This window comes from Agelaius tricolor, unplaced genomic scaffold (assembly GCF_023055355.1).
Source record: "Agelaius tricolor isolate 1412-34295 unplaced genomic scaffold, bAgeTri1.0.p SCAF_70, whole genome shotgun sequence".
Classification (NCBI taxonomy): Eukaryota; Metazoa; Chordata; class Aves; order Passeriformes; family Icteridae; genus Agelaius; species Agelaius tricolor.
In genome coordinates, this window is record NW_027269330.1 from 471899 (window position 1) to 490557 (window position 18659).

Consider the following 18659-nt stretch of genomic DNA (forward strand, 5'->3'; position numbering starts at 1 on the left):
CAGGTGGATCCCAAGAGGTCTTCCAGCAAAGGATTGGTCTGGATGGACACAGGAAGTTCTTCCAGGGAAGGGTTTCTCCAGGTGCATCCCAAAAGTTCTTCCAGGGAAGGATTTCTCCAGGTGCATCCCAAAAGTTCTTCCAGGGAAGGGTTTCTCCAGGTGCATCCCAAAAGTTCTTCCAGGGAAGGATTTCTCCAGGTGGATCCCAAAAGTTCTTGCAGCAAAGGATTTCTCCAGGTGGATCTCTGGAGATCTTCCAGGGCCTCGATCCCGGTTCCGTGGCTCTCCCGCTCCAGGTGGGTTTTCCTTGGAATGGGGACAGTGGGATCCGCCTGGACTGAGAACTTTGGGATCCCCAATTCCCAATGAATCGAGAACTTTGGGATCTCCATGGACTGAGAGCCTTGGGATCCCCAATTCCCTGTGGATCAAGAACTTTGAGATCCACCATTCCCCATGGACTGAGAACTTTGGGATCAGGAATTCCCAACGGATCCAGAGCTTTGGGGTCCCCTTGGGCTGAGAACTTTGGGACCAGGAATTCCCAACGGATCCAGAACTTTGGGATCCCCGATTCCCCCTGGAATGAGAACTCTGGGATCCCCGATTCCCACCAGATCCCAAACTTTGGGATCCCCCACCCCACCCCAGCCCCTCTCCCGGCTCAGCCCCCCCTTTTCCCACAGGAACATTTCTCCCCCTATTTAAAAATTTGGGAATTCCCGTGCCCGCTCCCCCTTTCCCCACCCATGGACATTCTGCACTTTATTCCAGGCTCTGGGAATTCCGGGATCGCCTTTGGGGTTTTTTTGTTTTTTTTTTTTTTTGGGATCGTCCCACGAAAATTTGGGAATTTCGGCCTCCCCAGAAATCGGGATGAGCCCTGCTGGAAAAACCCGGAGCTTTTATGCAAATCCCTCCACTCCCATCCCACTTTTTCCCCTCACAAAATTCCCAGTTTTTTTCCCTGCTCTGATTTTTCCCAGAAATTTGGGGCCAAAACAAAACAAAAAAAAAGCAAACAGGAAAAATCCTGTCAGGATTGAAATTCCCAACAAAATTCCCATTCCTGGAATGCTTCAGCTCAGGGGGGATTTTTCAGGGAATCTCCTGAATTTTTAGGGAATTTTAACCCCGGGATCCGACTCCTTGGAGGTCCTGATGCTTTTATCCCGATTTTCCTGCTTTTATCCCGAATTTCCCGCTTTTATCCCCATTTTCCTGCTCTTTTTTTCCCATTTTGTCTTCCCCCTGGCTATGCAAGAGCTCCCCCAGGATGGAAATCCCAGAAAAATCCTGGAAAAATAAAAATTCCGAGAAAAAAATAAAAAATCCCGGGAAAGGCTCGGGAGGAGCCAAATTGACCCTGAAAATCCCGGGATTTGGGATCCGCCGGGAAAAGCGTCGGGATTCCCTGGATATGCAAAGAGGGCGCGAATAAATCTGTGAAAAATGGGATTTTCCGGAAAGAATTCCCAAAAAAAACCCGGGATGGGAGAAGGGAGGGAGGCCTTGCTCAGGGATTTTGGGATTTGGGATCGGCCGCGGGATTTGGGGGAATAAAGGGGGGGAAAGAGACGGGAGGGGTGGTTGGGAATGGGGAGGGGGTGGATCCTGAAAAATGGGGATGGATCCCGAAAAATGGGGCTGGATCCCATAAAAACTTGGCTGGATCCCAAAGATTCCCGCCCTTGATCCCCCGCTGGGGGCGTGGTCCCGTTCAAACCCCGCCCCAAACTTCCCCACCCAAGCCCCGCCCCCTTCCCCTTTCGCCCTTGCCGCTCTCGCTTCCTGTACCATGCGCGGGTGGGCGCGGCTTCCCCTCTGCAGCCAATCACCGCGCGGGGCGGCACTGCTCGGACCAATGGGAAGGCCGGAACCGCCCAGACCCCACAGCGCCCCATAACAACACGAAGAGCGCCCCAAAAAACCCCGAAAATCCCCAAAACCCCCGAAAATCCCCCAAAACCCCCCCGACGCCATAGCGGCTCAGGAGGCGGGGCCACGCAGAAGCCCCGCCCACCGCTTCGCCCCCGTCTCCCTCTCACCCTCACACCCCCTTCCAGTATCACGCGCTGCTGGGCGTGGCTTCATCCCCTCCAGCCAATCACCGCGCGGGGCGGTGCGGTGCCGACCAATAGCGGCGCGGCGCGCGGCGATGACGCGGCTCGAGCGCGACGCGCGGCGCGGCGGGGCCGGCATGTGGCGGCCGCTGGCCGCGCTCGCCGCCCGCGGCGCCACCGGAGCCACCGGCGGGGCCAGCGGCGGAGCCTCCCCCGGCCCCGCGCCGCTGCCGCTGCTGCTGGCGCTGCTCGCCCGCCACTGCGGCTGCGGGAGGGCGCGCCGGGCCCGGCAGCGCGGCGGGCCCGGGGACGCGGCCCGCGGCACCGGGAGAGGAACCGGGAGCGGCTCCGGGAGCGGCGGCTCCGGGCGCGGCCGCTGGGGAGGGCCCCGGGGCCGGTGCGGGCCGGGCGCGCTGCGGGGCAGCCTGATGGCCGCGATCGGTGCCGGGGCCTTCGTGTGGGACGGGCAGCGCATCGAGGAGGAGGAGCTGAGGCGGTGAGGGGGAAACACCGGGAATAACACCGGGAATAACGGCGGGAATAACACCGGGAATAACACCGGGAATACTGGGAATGGAGCGTGTGGAATGAGATGCTGGGAATACTGGGAATATCGGGAATGGGATACTGGGAACGGCAGGGATACTGGGAATGCGATCCTGGGAATGGGACATTGGGAATAAATATCGGGAATTTCATTCCCAATCCCATAAAACCCGGGAATTGCCTCAGGTCGGCGCAGGAGCTGCAGCAGCTGGAGGATCCCGAGGCGTTCCCGGAGCAGGAGCGGGGCTGGGAGCCGGTGATGGAGCGGGAGCAGTTCCGGCTCTGGCGCCGCCCCATCCCGGGATCGGCCCTGTTCCAGTACCGAGGTGGGGAATCCCTGAATTCCCAAATTCCCGAATTCCTGAAATCCCAAAGTCCCGAGTTCCCAAAAGCCCCAAATTCGGAAGTTCCCAAAATCATGAAATTCCCAAATTCCCCAGTTCTCAAAATCCAGGAATTCCCAAATCCCCAAAATACCAAAATCTCAGATTCCCCAAAATTCCTGGATTTCCCAATTCCTGAATTCCCCAATTCCCAATTTCCTCAAAATCCCTGAAATTCCCAGGATTTGCTGATTTTTGGGATTTTCCCGCAGTTTTTGGCTCCTACACCGACGTCACTCCCAGGCAATTCTTCAACGTCCAGGTGAGCGGAATTCCCCCAAATTCCCAAAAATTCTTCAGGAATTCTTGGAATTCTGGCCAGGATTTGACTCCAGGCCTGGGAATCTTCTGGAATTCCAAGTGGATCCCAGAAAAACCTGGGGAATTCAAAAATCAAAATCAAAAATTCCCATTTTTGATCCCATCCTGGGGAATTCCTGATCCCGTTTTTCCCAAACATTCCTGGAAATCCCGGATTTCCCCCCGAGGGTTTTCTGGGATCAGGGTGGGGACGGATTTTTTCCCTGCTTCTTCCTGGAATTCCAGGGGTTTCCCAATTTTCCCAACCCATCCCAATTTCCTCTGGAATTCCAGGATTTTTCCTGGCATTCCTGATCCTGATTTTCCCTGGAATTCTGGGGTTTCTCCCTCCCGATTTTTCATTGGCATTCCAGCTTTTCCCCATCCCATTTTTCCTGGAATTCTGGGATTTTCCAGTTCCCATTTTTCCCTGGCATTCCAGGTTTTTCTTGGCATTCCCGATTCTTGTTTTTCCTGGAATTCCAGGATTTATTCCCAGGTTTTTCCCTGATCCCATTTTTCCCTGTAATTCCAGGATTTCCTGATCCCATTTTTCCCCGATCTCATTTCCTCGGGATTTCCCTGGAATTCCAGGATTTCTTTCAGTCATTCCTGATCCCATTTCTCCTGGAATTCCAGGATTTATTCCCAGGTTTTTTCCTGATCCCATTTTCCCAGGATTTCCCCGTTATCCTGGGTTTATTTCTGGGATTTCCCATCCTGATTTTCCCTGGAATTCCAGGATTTCTTTCAGTCATTCCTGATCCCGTTTATCCCAGAATTCTGGGATTTATTCCCGGGTTTTTCCCTGATCCCATTTTCCTGGGATTTCCCCGTTATCCCGGGTTGGTTTCTGGGATTTTCCCGCCCCTGATTTCCCTGGAATTCTGGGATTTCCCGGGATTTCCCTGGAATTGGGGGTTTTTGGGCTGTTCCCAGCTGGACACCGAGTACCGGAAGCAGTGGGACTCGCTGGTGCTCAAGCTCGACGTGGTGGAGCGGGACCCGGCCACGGGCTCAGAGGTGATCCACTGGGTCACACAGTTCCCGGTGAGAAACACGGGATCCTCTGGGATCTGGGATTGGGATCTGGGATCTGGGATTGGGATCTGGGATTGGGGTCTGGGATTGGGATCCACTGGGTCACACAGTTCCCGGTGAGAGACTTGGGATCCTCTGGGATCTGGGATCTGAAATTTGGGATCTGGGATTGGGATCTGGGATTGGGGTCTGGGATTGGGATCCACTGGGTCACGCAGTTCCCGGTGAGAGACACGGGATCCTCTGGGATCTGGGATTGGGATCCACTGGGTCACACAGTTCCCGGTGAGAAACACGGGATCCTCTGGGATCAGGGATTTGGGATCTGGGATTGGGATCTGGGATTGGGGTTTGGGATCTGGGGGGATCCACTGGGTCACGCAGTTCCCGGTGAGAAACACGGGATCCTCTGGGATCTGGGATCTGAAATTTGGGATCTGAGGGGATCCACTGGGTCACACAGTTCCCGGTGAGAGACACGGGATCCTCTGGGATCTGGGATTGGGGTTTGGGATCTGGGATTGGGATCTGGGATTGGGATCCACTGGGTCACACAGTTCCCGGTGAGAAACACGGGATCCTCTGGGATCAGGGATTTGGGATTGGGATCTGGGATCTGGGATTGGGATCCACTGGGTCACACAGTTCCCGGTGAGAGACACGGGATCCTCTGGGATCTGGGATTGGGATCTGGGATTTGGGATCTGAGTGGATCCACTGGGTCATGCAGTTCCCAGTGAGAAACATGGGATCCTCTGGGATTGGGATCTGGGATCTGAGGGGATCCACTGGGTCACGCAGTTCCTGGTGAGAGCCGTGGGATTGGGGTTTGGGATTAGGATTAGGGTTTGGGATCCGACAGGATCCACTGGGTCGCGCAGTTCCTGGTGAGAGGTTTGGGATCGGGGTTTGGGATTTGGGATCTGGGGGTTGGGATCTGAGGGGATCCACTGGGTCACGCAGTTCCCGGTGAGAGACTTGGGATCCTCTGGGATTTGAGGTCTGGAACTCGGGATTTGGGATCCAAGGTGCTCCACTGGGTCATGCAGTTCCCAGTGAGCCATGGGGATTTGGGATCTGGGATTTGGATCCAGTCACAGGATCTGAGGTGATCCACACAGTTCCCAGTGAGCCATGGGAATTTGGGATTGGGATCTGGGATTTGGGATCTGAGAGGATCCACTGGGTCACCCAGTTCCTGGTGAGCCCATGAGATTTGGGGACTGGGATCAAAATTTGGGATCTGGGATCAGGGTCAGGATCAGGGATCTGGGATTGGGGCTGATCCTGTTCCCTGAGACGTGGGGTCAGGATCAGGGGTGGGGATCGGGATCAGGTCTGGGATCAGGGATTGGGATCCAGGTCTGGGATCAGGGATTGGGATCAGGGGTGGGGATTGGGATCCAGGTCTGGGATCGGGGATTGGGATCAGGGATCCAGGTCTGGGATCCATGCCGGGGTCCCGGCCCCGCCGCTGTTCCCGCTGCAGTACCCGATGTATTCCCGGGATTACGTTTACGTCCGGCGCTACAGCGTCGACAGCGACCGCAACCTCATGGTGCTCGTCTCCAGGTGGGGCATCGGAAAAACCCACGGAATTCCCAAAATTCCCCAAAAAAAACCCCAAAAATCCCTCCTAGACAGACTTCCCAAAAATCCCCTCGTGGAATTCCTGAAAAACCCCATTGAAATCCTGAAAAATCCCCCATGGAAATCCCGAAAACCTCCACGGAATTCCCAAAAAACCCCCTACGGAATTCCCACCCCAAAATCCCAGTTCCCATCGTTTTCCCAGGAATCTTTTGGCTTTTCCCCCACCCCCACCCCGAACTCTTTTTGGGATGGTCCCGAATTCCTGGAAAATTCCCCCAATGATCCCGGCAGGGCCGTGGAGCATCCCGGGATTCCCGAGGACCCCGAGCACGTCCGGGTTCGGAGCTACGAATCCCACATGGTGATCCGGCCCCACCGCGGCTTCGACGAGGTGAGGACTCCCAAAATCCCAGAAAAACTGGGAAAATCGGGGGAAAAATCCTGAGAAAATCATGGGAAAAATTGGGGGAAAATCACGGGAAAAATCGTGGTAAAATTGGGGAAAAATCAGGAAAAATCTAGGAAAATTGGGAAAAAAATCTGAGAAAACCATTGGGAAGAATCTGGGAAAAATTGGGAAAATCCTGGAAAAAAATCCTGGGAAAAATCGCAGAAAAATTGGCAAAAAATCCCAGGAAAATTCTGGGGGAAAATCCTGGAAAAACTGGGCAAAAATCCTGAGAAAATCACAGGAAAAATTGGGGGAAAATCCAGGAAGATCCTTGAAAATTCCAGGAAAAACGGGAAAAAGTTCTGGGAAAGTCACAGGGAATTGGGAAAAATCCTGGGAAAAACAGGGGAAAATCCTGGAAAAAATCACAGAAAAATCTCAGGAAAATTGGCAAAAAAGCCCAGGAAAATTCTTGGGGAAAATCCTGGAAAAACTGGGGAAATCCTGGGAAAACCAGGGTAAATTAAGGGAAAATACTGGGGAATAGGGGAAAAAGTGGGAAAAATTGGGAAAAATCATAGAGGGAAGAAAGACTGCAAAAAAGCCTGGGAAATCCCAGGATTCTGGGGGGTTTGGGGTCGGTTCTGGGGGTGGGAGTGGGAAAAGGGGGCGGAAAATCCCCGAAAATTGGGGAACCCCCCCGAAATTTGGAGAATTTGGGATCTTGGGGTGGCTCCTGGGCCGCTTCCCACAGGGAATTGTTGGGATTTTGGGGAATTTTGGGTGTTTTTGGCGTTTTCCAGAACGGCTTCGATTACCTGCTGACGTACAGCGACAACCCCCAGACCGTGTTCCCGCGCTACTGCCTCAGCTGGATGGTGTCCAGCGGTGAGAATTCCCAAAAAAAACCCCAAATTCCCGGGAAATCTTGGGAAAAGGAAAGGAAAAACTGGGGGGAAAAATTGGGGGAAAAATGGTGAAAAAAGAGAAAAAATTAGGGGGGAAAATGGGGAAAAATGAGAGTAAAAATTGGGGGGAAAATGGTGAAAAAGGGAAAAAATTAGGGGGGAAAATGGGGGAAAAAAAGAGAGTAAAAAGTGGGGGGAAAGTGGGAAATATTGGGGGGAAGATTGGGGGAAAGGGGTCGGGAATTTTTTCTCACCTTTTAGGAATTGCCAGGAATGGCAGAGTTCATGGAGAAGCTGCACTTGGGAAAAGGAAAAAATTGGGGAAAAATTGGGAAAAATAAGGGAAAAATCTGGGGAAAATGGGAGAGGGAAGGGGGAAAATTGAGATGAATGGAAAAATTGGGGGGGAAAGTGAAGAATTGGGGGGAAAGGGAAAAATTGGGAAAAAAGATAAAAAAATTGGGGGGAATTGGGGAAAAAAAGAAAAATCGGGGAAAGTGGAAAAAAAAAGATCAAAATTGGAGAAAGAAGGGAAAATTGAGAAAAAATTTAAAAAATGGGGGGAAATGGTAAAAAATTGGGGGAAAATGGAGAAAAAATTGGGAAAAAAATGGGAAAAAAGAGGAGAAAATTGGGGGAAAAGGGGGAAAATGGTTTCGGGGTTGGCAGGAATGTCGGAGTTCCTGGAGAAGCTGCACTGGGGAAAAAGGGAAAATGGGGAGGGAAAAGGAAAAAATCAGAAAAACTGGGAAAGAAGAGGAAAAAAGATAAAAATTGGGGGAAAATGGGAGAAATTGGAGGGAGAAATTGGGGAAAAATTGGAGGGAAAATGGAGAAAAAATGGGAAAAAATTGAGGGAAAAGGGTAAAAAAATGGGAGAAAAATGGGGGAAAAAAGGAGAAAATTGGGGGAAAAGGGGGGAAAATTTGGGAGAAGGGTTTCCCAGCCTTTGGGGTCGGCAGGAATGCCGGAGTTCCTGGAGAAGCTGCACTCGGCGGCGCTGAAGGCCAAGAAAATGGAGCTGGAGCTGAGGGATTACCTGAGCCCGGCCAAGGGCCCCGAGCCCCGCGGGGCCGCCCAGCACCTGGAGTACGCCTGAGGAAACAGCTGGAAAACAGCTGGAAAACGGTGGGAAAACGGTGGGAAAACAGCTGGAAAACGGCAGGAAAACATCCAGGAAATGGCGGGAAAACAGCAGGAAAATGGCGGGAAAACATCCAGGAAATGGCAGGAAAACAGCAGGAAAATGGCGGGAAAATGATCAGAAAATGGCGGAGAGAAAGAAGGAAAATGGCGGGAAAACAACGGGGAAAATGGTGGGAAAATTCCTGGAAAATTCCCAGGAAAACTCTGGGAATGGATGGGGAAATACCAGCAATAAACTGGGAAAAATAAAAAACTCTGGGGGGTTGTCCCAGAAGCACTGGAAATAAACTGGGAAAAAAAGCTGAGAATTGTTCTGTAAATATTGGGAATGAATTTGGGGATTGTTCTAAAAGCACTGGGAATAAAATGGGAAAAAAAAACCTGGGAATTGTCCTGAAAACACTGGGAATAAAATGGGAAAAATAAATGGGAATTGGCCCAGAAGCACCAGGAATAAACCTAGGAATTTCCCCCAAAAAAGGGAATAAACTGGGAAAAAAACCTGGGAATTGTCCCAAAAAAAGGGGATTAAACTGGGAAAAAAACCCTGGGAATTGCCAGAAAAACACCAGGAATAAAGTGGGAAAAAATCTGGGAATTTTCCCAAAAACTCTGGGAATAAAGTGGGAAAGAAACTCCCCCTGTGGCCTCCAAGACCTTCCCATGTCCTCTAGGAATAAGGAAATTTGGGGTCCAGGAATTTGGGATCCAAGGGTTTGGGATCCCAAGAGTTTGGGGTCCAAATGTTTGGGATCCAGGGGTTTTGGTATCAGGGAATTTGGGGTGTAGGATTTTGGGATCTGGGAATTTGGGGTGGTCCAGCACTGACCGAGGCCGAGTCGCATCCCGAAGTTTATTCCAACCTAAAAAAAAAAATTCTGTACAAAACATCCAAACCCTACAAACCAACGGGAACGCAGGAGGGGGATCTGGGGCATTTTATGGGATTGTTGCTGGGATTCTGTGGGATTTCCTGGTATTTTACAGTATTGGGTGGGATTCTCTGGGATATTTGGGGATTCTCTGGGATATTTGGGGATTCTCTGGGATATTTGGGGATTCTCTGGGATTTTTTTGGTTTTTACTGGGATATTTTGGGATTCTGTGGGATTTTACTGGGATCATTTTGGGATCCCGAGGGACATTTGGGATCCTGAGGGATTTTTAGGATCCTGAGGGACATTTGAGATCCTGAGGGATTTTTTAGAATTCTCTGGGCCGTTTTAGGATTCTGTGGGGCATTTTGGAATTCTGAGGGTTTTCTCAGGGCCATTTGGGATCCTGGTGGATTTTGAGGGTCCTGAGGGGCTCAGTCAGAGTCGGAGTCGCTCTCGGCCTCCTTGACGTCCACGCTGAATTTGTACTCCTGGTCGCAGCCCATGTAGGCGTCGCTCATGAAGAACAGCGTGTAGTGCTGGGTGCCCGCTGCCGGGGCCACGAAGTCCAGCTTGACCTGGGGACAGGGACAGCACCACGGGGTCACAGTGGGGTCACCCGGGGTCACCCAGCCCGTGGAACCTCGGTGTGACCCAGCCCGGTGTCACCCGGGGTCACCCAGCCCATGGCACCGTGGTGTGACCTCATGGTACCTTGGTGTGACCCAGCCCATGGCACCTCGATGTCACCCAGGGTCACCCAGCCCGTGGAACCTCAGTGTGACCCAGCCCGGTGTCACCCGGGGTCACCCAGCCCATGGCACCATGGTGTGACCTCATGGTACCTCGGTGTGACCCAGCCCATGGCACCTCAATGGCACCCAGGGTCACCCAGCCCATGGAACCTCAGTGTGACCCCATGGTACCTTGGTGTGACCCAGCCCGGTGTCACCTGGGGTCACCCAGCCCATGGTACCTCGGTGTGACCCAGCCCATGGCACCTCAATGGCACCCAGGGTCACCCAGCCTGTGGCACCTTGGTGTCACCCAGTGTCACATGGGGTCACCCAGCCTGTGGAACCTCAGAGTGACCCAGCCCATGGCACCTTGATGTCACCCAGCCCATGGTCCCTTGGTGTGACCCAGCCCATGGCACCTCAATGGCACCCAGCCCATGGTACCTTGGTGTCACCCAGTGTCACCCCCCCTTCATGTCAGCGCCTGTGTCACCCCCAGTGTCACCCATCCCATGTCACCCCATTGTCACCCCGGTGTCACCTTGGCCTTCTGCTGCAGCGTCAGGCGTTTGATGGAGATGAGGCTGTTGGACTTGGAGTCGCCGATCACCACCCACCAGCCCTCCTCACGTTTCTGTGGGGACATTGGGGACATCGGGGACATCAGAGACACTGCCACCCCATCACCATCCCATCACCACCCCCCAGCCCTCCTCACGCTTCTGTGGGGACATTGGGGACATTGGGGACATCAGAGACACTGCCACCCCATCACCATCCTCATCACCACCCACCAGCCCTCCTCACGCTTCTGTGGGGACAGCAAGGGACATCGGGGACATCAGGGACACTGCCACCCCATCACCATCCACCAGCCCTCCTCACGCTTCTGTGGGGACATTGGGGACATGATTGGGACGGATGGGATCCCGAGCCGCGGTACCTGTGGGAACAGGGGGGCGATGACCGGCCCGGTGACCTCCTCCTCACGCTCCAGCTGCACCAGCACCACCACGGGGCCACCACTGCAGACACACAGTGGGATCAGCAACAGTGGGATCACACCGTGATCGTGACCCCAGTGATCCCGATCCCAGTCCTGATGCCAATCCCATGCAGAGCTGTGGATGCTGTCCCTGTCCCCCACCTCACAGGACAGCTCCATGTTGGGGTAGTGGTTGAAGAACCATCTCCATTGCCATGATCCCAACGATCCCAACCCCATCCCAATGACCCCATACAAACCTGCAGATGCTGTCCCTGTCCCCCACCTCACAGGACAGCTCCATGTTGGGGTAGTGGTTGAAGAACCACCTCCATTGCCATGATCCCAACGATCCCAATGATCCCAACCCCATCCCAATGACCCCAATGACCCCATACAAACCTGCAGATGCTGTCCCTGTCCCCCACCTCACACAACAGCTCCATGTTGGGGTAGTGGTTGCAGTGAACCATCCCCAACCCAGTGATCCCAATGAACTCAATGATCCCAATGATCCCAATGACTCCAATCCCAACCCCAATGACCCCAATGGCCCCAGTGACCCCAGTCTCACCTGCAGATGCTGTCCCTGTCCCCCACCCCGCACGACAGCTCCAAGCTGGGGTAGCAGTTGAAGAAGCACCCCCAACCCAATGATCGCGATGAACCCAACAATCTCAATGATCCCAATGACCCCAGTCCTAATCCCGATGATCCCAATGGCCCCGCTGAGCCCGGCCTCACCTGCGGATGCTGTCCCTGTCCCCCACCTCGTAGGACAGCTCGATGTTGGGGTAGCGGTTGCAGAAGCGCGCCACGTCGGCGATCTGCGCCTCGGGCAGCTGCAGCAGCGCCGTGCGCTCCTCGTCCTCCATCTCCATGATGTCAAACACGCTCTCCACGCCCTGCAGCGCCCACAGTCGGCCCAAGGTGTCCCCAAGGTGTCCCCAAGGTGTCCCTTGGGTATCCCCAAGGTATCCCGTGGGTGCCCCCTGGGTGTCCCCAAGGTGTCCCCTGGGTCCCTAGGTGTCCCCAAGGTGGCCCACAAGTGCCCCACAAATGTCCCCAAAGTGTCCCCAAGATGTCCCTAAAGTGTCCCTTGGATGTCCCTTAGGTATCCCCAAGGTGTCCCCAGAGTGTCCTTTGGGTGTCCCTTAGGTGCCCCAGAGTGTCCCCAAGGTGTCCCCTGGGCATCCCTTGGATATCCCTAGAACGTCCCCAAGGTGTCTCCTGGGTGTCCCAAGGTGTCCCCAAGGTATCTCCTGGGTGTCCCCAGGTGTCCCCGGGCCGTACCTTGTCCGTGCAGCGTTTGATGTGCTCGGAGGTGAAGTGGGGCAGCTGCTTCAGGTACGAATCCTTGGACCACATGGCCTGGGTGACCATCTGGGCCAGCTCCATGGCGGCCAGCGCCGGGCTGAGCCACCCATTGCTGGACAGCACGTCCACGCAGGCCTGGATCAGCCGGATGGCCTGGACAGATGGACAGAGATGGACAGAGGGACGGGATGGTCAGGTCGGTGACATGGACAGGGATGGGGACCTCATGGGATGGAGCCAGGCTGGAGCAGCTCCTGCAGAACTGGCCCCACTGAAGAGCGACCACATGGGGCAAGCCCTGGAGAGCTGGGCCCATAGGATGGACCCAGGATGGAATTCCCAGAAAAATGACCCCATGGGATGGATCAGTCCTGGAGAACTGACCCTATGGGATGGAGCCAGGCTGGAATTCCTGCAGAATTGACCCCATAGATGGACCCAGGATGGAATTCCTGGAGAACTGGCCCCATAGGATGGAATTCCCAGAGAACTGACCCCATGGGATGGATCAGTCCTGGAGAACTGCCCGCATGGGATAGAGGAACCCCTGAAGAACCTCATTATCCCGCCCCGCTTTCCTCAGCCACAAATCCCACCCCACCCCATGATGGATGGGGGATCTCTCCAGCTCCTCATCCCAAGGACCCTTTGCTGCACTCCCCATGCCCCGAGCGGGGTTTTGGGGTCCCACCTTGCTGAGGATCTCCTCGGTGTCCGACTGCAGCTCCGCGCTCAGCTGCATGCGGGACAGGTGGGCCTGCAGCAGCAGGTTGGTCTTGACGTGGGGGTCGTTGAATTTGGGGTTGGTCAGCTTGTGGGGCACCTTCTGGGACAGCTGGGGGTGCAGGAGAAACCCTTTAGTGCCCACCCCCCAAACCGGTGCTTGACCCCAAAATCAGCTTCATCACCGGGGTGGAGGAGGGAGAGAGGTTTTGGGATTGTGGAATTAATGGGGTTGGGATTGTTGAGTGCTCATCTCATCCCATTCCATCCCAATCCCACAGATCCCATTCCATCCCACCATTCCCATTGATCCCATCCCATCCCATCAACCCTACTGATCCTATTCTCAAACCCATCCCATGGATCCCATTGACCCCATCCCATGGATCCCATCCCGATGCCAGACCTGGCGCAGCAGGTTGTCCTCGTGGTGCCGGATGGGGATGTTCCCATTGATCCCACCCCATTCTATTGATCCCATTCACCCCATCCCATGGATCCCAAGGATCCCATTGATCCCACTGACCCCATCCCAATGATCCCATTGATCCCATCCCAATGATCCCAGACCTGGCGCAGCAGGTTGTCCTCGTGGTGCCGGATGGGGATGTTCCCATTGACCCCATTCCATGGATCCCAATGATCCCATTGATCCCACTGACCCCACTGATCTCACTGACCCCATCCCATGGATCCCAATGACCCCAACGACCCCATCCCATGGATCCCACTGATCCCATTGATCCCATCCCATTGATCCCAGACCTGGCGCAGCAGGTTGTCCTCGTGGTGCCGGATGGGGATGTTCCCATTTACCCCATCCCACGGATCCCAATGATCCCATTGATCCCATCCCACTGACCCCATCCCAATGACCCCAGACCTGGCGCAGCAGGTTGTCCTCGTGGTGCCGGATGGGGATGCTCCCATTGATCCCATCCCATTCTATTGATCCCACTGACCCCATTCCATGGATCCCACTGACCCCACTGATCCCATCCCATTGATCCCAGACCTGGCGCAGCAGGTTGTCCTCGTGGTGCCGGATGGGGATGTTCCCATTGATCCCATCCCATCCCATCCTATTGATCCTATTGGGCCCATTCCATGGATCCCACTGATCCCATTGATCCCATCCCAATGATCCCAGACCTGGCGCAGCAGGTTGTCCTCGTGGTGCCGGATGGGGATGTTCCCATTGATCCCATCCCATTCTATTGATCCCATTGACCCCATTCCATGGATCCCACTGATCCCACTGATCCCACTGACCCCATCCCAATGATCCCAGACCTGGCGCAGCAGGTTGTCCTCGTGGTGCCGGATGGGGATGTTCTCGTACTCGGCGGCGTTGGAGATGATCTCCAGCAGCCCCCGCACCTTGGTCTTGGCGTTGAGGGACATGCTGAACAGTTCTGGGGGAAAACATGCAAAAATTGGAAATTTTGGGGGAGAAAATACAAAAAAATTGGGAATCTGGGGGGGAAATCCCAAAACAGGGATTTTCTGGAAGGAAAATAAACGAGTAGGGATTTTTTTGGGACAACACCCAAACCCATGGATGTTTTTGGTGAAAACCCCCAAACCCATGGATATTTTTGGGGGGAAAACCCCCAAACCCATGGATTTTTTAGGGGAAAACCCCCAAACCCATGGATTTTTTTGGGGAAAACCCCCAAACCCATGGATTTTTTGGGGGAAAACCCCCAAACCCATGGATTTTTTGGTGGAACTCCCAAACTCATGGATTTTTTGGTGGAACCCCCCATACCCATGGATTATTTTTTGTGAAACCTCCAAACCCATAGATTTTTTGGGTTCAAACCCCCAAACCCCATGGATTTTTTGGGTTCAAACCCCCAAACCCCATGGATTTTTTGGGTTCAAACCCCCAAACCCCATGGATTTTTTGGGTTCAAACCCCCAAACCCCATGGATTTTTTGGGTTCAAACCCCCAAACCCCATGGAATTTTTCGGGAAAAGGGCGGAATCCCGTGGCTCTGAGGCACCTATGGTGGTGTAGTTGATGTAGTAGTAGGCAGCGATCATGCCCAGGTTGAGCGGCGCCACGTCCATCTCGTCCTCGATGCTGATGCACTTGGACTGCTCCAGGTCGCTGAGGGTCTGCTCCACCAGCTCCGACAGGTGATCCGACAGGTGCCGGTGGGACACGCCTGCGGCGGGATCGGGGGGTCACGGGGTCAGGGGGATGATGGGATCGGGATCGGAATGATGGGATGGAATGATGGGGTTGGGATGGATGGGAATGATGGGGTAGGGATGGGATGGGAATGATGGGGTTGGGATGTGGTGGGATAAAGGGATCATGGGATAATGGGATGAGTTAATGGGATAAGAAGATGGGATAATGGGATGGGGTAATGGGAAAATGGGATGAGATAATGGGATGGGCTAATGGGATGGGGTAATAGGAAAATGGAGTAATAGGATAATGGGGTAATGGGAAAATGGGATGGAGTAATGGGATAATGGGATGAGATAATGGGATGGGGTAATAGGAAAATGGGGTAATGAGATAATGGGGTAATGGGAAAATGGGATGGGGTAATAGGAAAATGGAGGGATGGGATAATGGAGGGATGGGATAATGGAGGGATGGGATAGGATGGGATCCATGGGATGGGATGGGAAATGATGGGACAAGATGGGATTGCCAGCACCATTTCCACCCCAGGACCTTCCCAGGGGCTGTTCCCAGGCTGCAGGAGCTCCCTGCTGGCGCACAGACCCCATTCCCACCTTGCAGGTTGTAGTAGTTGGGGTTCTGGGTCATCCTGCGGTACAGGAAGGTCCAGGTCAGGTAGTCCACGGCGTCCTGCTTGTTCTCGATGGTCTTGGTGACGATCTCGGCGTTGAAGTGGTCGTGCATGCAGTGGTCCAGGTGAGACTCCACCGGCAGAGGCTCGTACAGGAACTTCTTGAAGAAATCCTGCGGCAGGAGGGGCAGGAAAAGGGAAAGAATTCAAGATTTCATCCCAAAAATGGTGTGGGAACACCCAGTGCGGCGTGGGTTTGGGCTGTCGCCGTGGTGATCCCAACCCTGAGTGAGGGCTTGGATCCTGTCCCATCCCATTTGTCCCATGGATCCCATCCCATCATTTCCACCCCATCCACCCTATCCATTCCTATTGATCCCACTGATCCCACCCCAACCCTCGTGAGGCTCATCCACCATCTGGAGGCGGCCAAGCCCAGCTGGAATCCCGGGAATGCCCCGGATCCATCCATGTCCCTTGGCACACCTTCTTGGAGCCCTGGCACATGATGACGCAGCGCCCCTCGTCGTCCTGCAGCGGGCGGTTGGCGTGGCCGACCATCTGCAGCACGTCGTAGATGGGGTAATCCACGTACCTGCAGGGCCACGGCGTCAGCAGCGCCCCAGGGATCCCCATCCCAATCCCAATGCCAATACCATCCACCCTATCCCACCTGGGATCCCAATCCCATCCACCCTATCCCACCTGGGATCCCAATCCTATCCTACCTGGAATCCCAATCCATCCATCCTATCCTACCTGGGATCCCAATCCCATCCATCCATCCATCCATCCATCCATCCATCCATCCATCCATCCATCCATCCATCCATCCATCCCACCTGGGATCCCAATCCCATCCATCCTATCCCCCCTGGGATACCAATCCTATCCCACCTGGGATCCCAATCCCATCCATCCTATCCCACCTGGGATCCCAATCCCATCCATCCTATCCTACCTGGGATCCCAATCCCATCCATCCATCCATCCATCCATCCATCCATCCATCCATCCCACCTGGGATCCCAATCCCATCCTCAATCCCAATTCAATCCCATCCTACCCCATCCCACACCCAATCCCACCCCACCTCAAACCCAATCCCATCCCAATCCCCAATCCAATCCCATCCCATCCATCCCAAACCCAATCCCATCCCATCACTCTCACCCCATCCCATCCCATGGATCCCATCCCAATCCCATCCCAATCCCATCCCAAGGGATCGGGGCCGGGCTCACGCGTGGATCTTGCCGTTGTAGTACTGTGTGTCCATGATGATCACCAGGTGGGCTGAGATGTTCATGCCCCAGCAGAGGCTGCGCGAGGCCACCATCACCTGCACGGCTCCTGGGGGCGGGAGGGCACCGGGGTCAGGGGGGACAGAGACCCCGGGACTCGGGGCACTTGGAGAGGGGGGCGGGGAATATTCCGGAATTTCTGGGGGTGGGAGGTGGAGATTCATCCAATCCCAGTCTCTGTCCCATCCATCCCACCCTGATCCCAATACCGATCCCAGTCTCTATCCCTTCCCATCCTACTCTCAACCATCCCATTCCATCCCAACCCCAAGATCAATCTCATCCCAATCTCTATCCCATCCCATCCTATCCTCTCCATCTCATTCCATCCCATCAATCCCAACCCTAAAATCAATCTCATCCAATCCCAATCCTGATCCCGATTCCAATCCCGATACCAATCTCATCCAATCCCAATCCTGATTCCAATCCCGATCTCTATTCCATCCCATCCATCCCAGCCCCAGGATCAATCCCAGCCGATCCCGACGCCGACCCCGCTGTGCCCTGACCGGAGCTGAAGAGCTGCTCCACCACGCGCCGCTCCATGGCCGTGAGCCCCTCGTGCAGGTACCCGACCCCGTTCACCAGCGTCTCCTTCAGCGTGGGGTCGCTCAGCTTCTCCAGGTACGGCACCAGGTCCTTCTCGGCACAGTGCAGGAACCTGGGGGTACCCGGGAATTGGTCAGACTTCAGGATCTCCCATCCCATCCTAATCACAATCCCATCCCATCCCATCCCATCCCTTTGACCCATTACCTCCTTTGATCCCATCCCCTTAATCCCACTGATCCCAATCCAAATCTCATCCCAATCCCATTCCATCCAACCCCACCCCATGATCCCCTTCTTCTCCAGGCCAAGTCCCCTCAGCTCCCTCAGGAATTCCCCATCTCCATCTAGGACCCCAAATCCCACCCCTGGACATTCTCCAACTCCATAACCCATCCCAGATCCCTCAGGAATTCTCCAGCCCCACGACCCATCCTATGGTGTCCCCAGGTGTCCCCCAGCTGTCCCATTTCCCATCTCCCTCAGGAATTCCCCATCTCCACCTCCAACCCCATAACCTAACCCTGGACCTTCTCCAACCCCACAACCCATCCTATGGTGTCCCCAGGTGTCCCTGTGCAGCTCTGTAGTGTCCCCCAGGTGTTCCCTTTCCCATCTCCCTCAGGAACTCCCCATCCCTGGTCCTTCTCCAGCCCCACAGCCCATCCCGTGGTGTCCCCAGGTGTCCCCCAGGTGCCACCTGTGGCGCTGGACGTCAGAGGCGCAGGTGGTCAGGATGTTGATGGCCGTGAGCCGGGTCTGTTTGCGGGACGGGACGAAGACCAGGACGGGTTTTTTGGGCGAGTGCTTCATCACGGCGTGGTACACGGGCTTGGCCATGGACAGCAGCCGCGTCTGCGTGTGGCTGATGTTGAAACCCTGCCAAAAACCCCAAATCCAGATGGATCCCAAAGGATTCCCTGCCAAACTGGTGGGAAATCTTGGAAAACTCGCGTAATTCCGGCACGGAAATGATTGATCCCTGGATTGGTGATCAATGGCCAATGCCAATCTCAA

General features: G+C 54.6%; 2 protein-coding genes and 1 long non-coding RNA gene across 7 annotated transcripts in view; 2 read left to right on the forward strand and 1 right to left on the reverse strand.

Moving 5' to 3' along the window:
- The first annotated feature begins 10 nt into the window (after positions 1–10).
- On the forward strand, positions 11–1458 carry LOC139585176 (uncharacterized). The gene is made up of 2 exons (XR_011676986.1): positions 11–81; positions 160–1458. It is a non-coding gene; the product is annotated as an uncharacterized lncRNA (long non-coding RNA).
- A 708-nt stretch (positions 1459–2166) lies between these two features.
- On the forward strand, positions 2167–8679 carry STARD7 (StAR related lipid transfer domain containing 7). 4 transcript variants are annotated; one of them, XR_011676983.1, is made up of 9 exons: positions 2167–2559; positions 2796–2935; positions 3205–3254; positions 4232–4315; positions 4776–4984; positions 5823–5905; positions 6218–6317; positions 7121–7205; positions 8188–8242. XR_011676983.1 is itself a non-coding variant. In XM_071417673.1 (9 exons), the coding sequence occupies exons 1-9, from the start codon at positions 2201–2203 to the stop codon at positions 8322–8324; spliced, it is 1065 nt and encodes a 354-aa protein (XP_071273774.1). In that variant the 5' UTR covers positions 2167–2200; the 3' UTR covers positions 8325–8679. The 4 variants fall into 4 exon arrangements, 3 of the variants coding, with proteins under 3 accessions (XP_071273774.1, XP_071273773.1, XP_071273775.1); XM_071417673.1 differs by lacking the exon at positions 4776–4984 and adding an exon at positions 5276–5302 and having other exon boundaries at positions 8188–8679; XM_071417672.1 differs by lacking the exon at positions 4776–4984 and having other exon boundaries at positions 4232–4342; positions 8188–8679.
- A 531-nt stretch (positions 8680–9210) lies between these two features.
- Positions 9211–18659, reverse strand: part of SNRNP200 (small nuclear ribonucleoprotein U5 subunit 200) — a 34601-nt gene continuing 25152 nt past the window's right edge. The window contains exons 33-45 of one of the 2 annotated variants that reach the window (XM_071417650.1): positions 18343–18521; positions 17603–17754; positions 17031–17139; positions 16273–16381; positions 15770–15959; positions 15019–15183; positions 14302–14423; positions 12977–13120; positions 12262–12438; positions 11713–11873; positions 10927–11008; positions 10525–10617; positions 9211–9824 (exon numbers count right to left, since the gene is read on the reverse strand). In XM_071417650.1, coding sequence (XP_071273751.1) covers positions 9681–9824; positions 10525–10617; positions 10927–11008; positions 11713–11873; positions 12262–12438; positions 12977–13120; positions 14302–14423; positions 15019–15183; positions 15770–15959; positions 16273–16381; positions 17031–17139; positions 17603–17754; positions 18343–18521 — 1827 coding nt within the window. In that variant the 3' untranslated portion in view covers positions 9211–9680. Of the gene's footprint in view, positions 9825–10524; positions 10618–10719; positions 10795–10926; positions 11009–11712; positions 11874–12261; positions 12439–12976; positions 13121–14301; positions 14424–15018; positions 15184–15769; positions 15960–16272; positions 16382–17030; positions 17140–17602; positions 17755–18342; positions 18522–18659 lie in introns of those variants that run through there. The other variant, XM_071417651.1, reaches the window with a different exon arrangement.

What these genes read in the sequence shown, in the direction of transcription:
- STARD7 (XM_071417672.1), top strand. Translation starts at nt 2,201, where the DNA reads ATGTGGCGGCCGCTGGCCGCGCTCGCCGCCCGCGGCGCCACCGGAGCC. An exon ending in ACTGGGTCACACAGTTCCCG is followed by an intron (nt 4,343 to 5,822) that starts GTGAGAAACACG and finishes TTCCCGCTGCAG; the next exon opens with TACCCGATGTATTCCCGGGA. An exon ending in CTCATGGTGCTCGTCTCCAG is followed by an intron (nt 5,906 to 6,217) that starts GTGGGGCATCGG and finishes TGATCCCGGCAG; the next exon opens with GGCCGTGGAGCATCCCGGGA.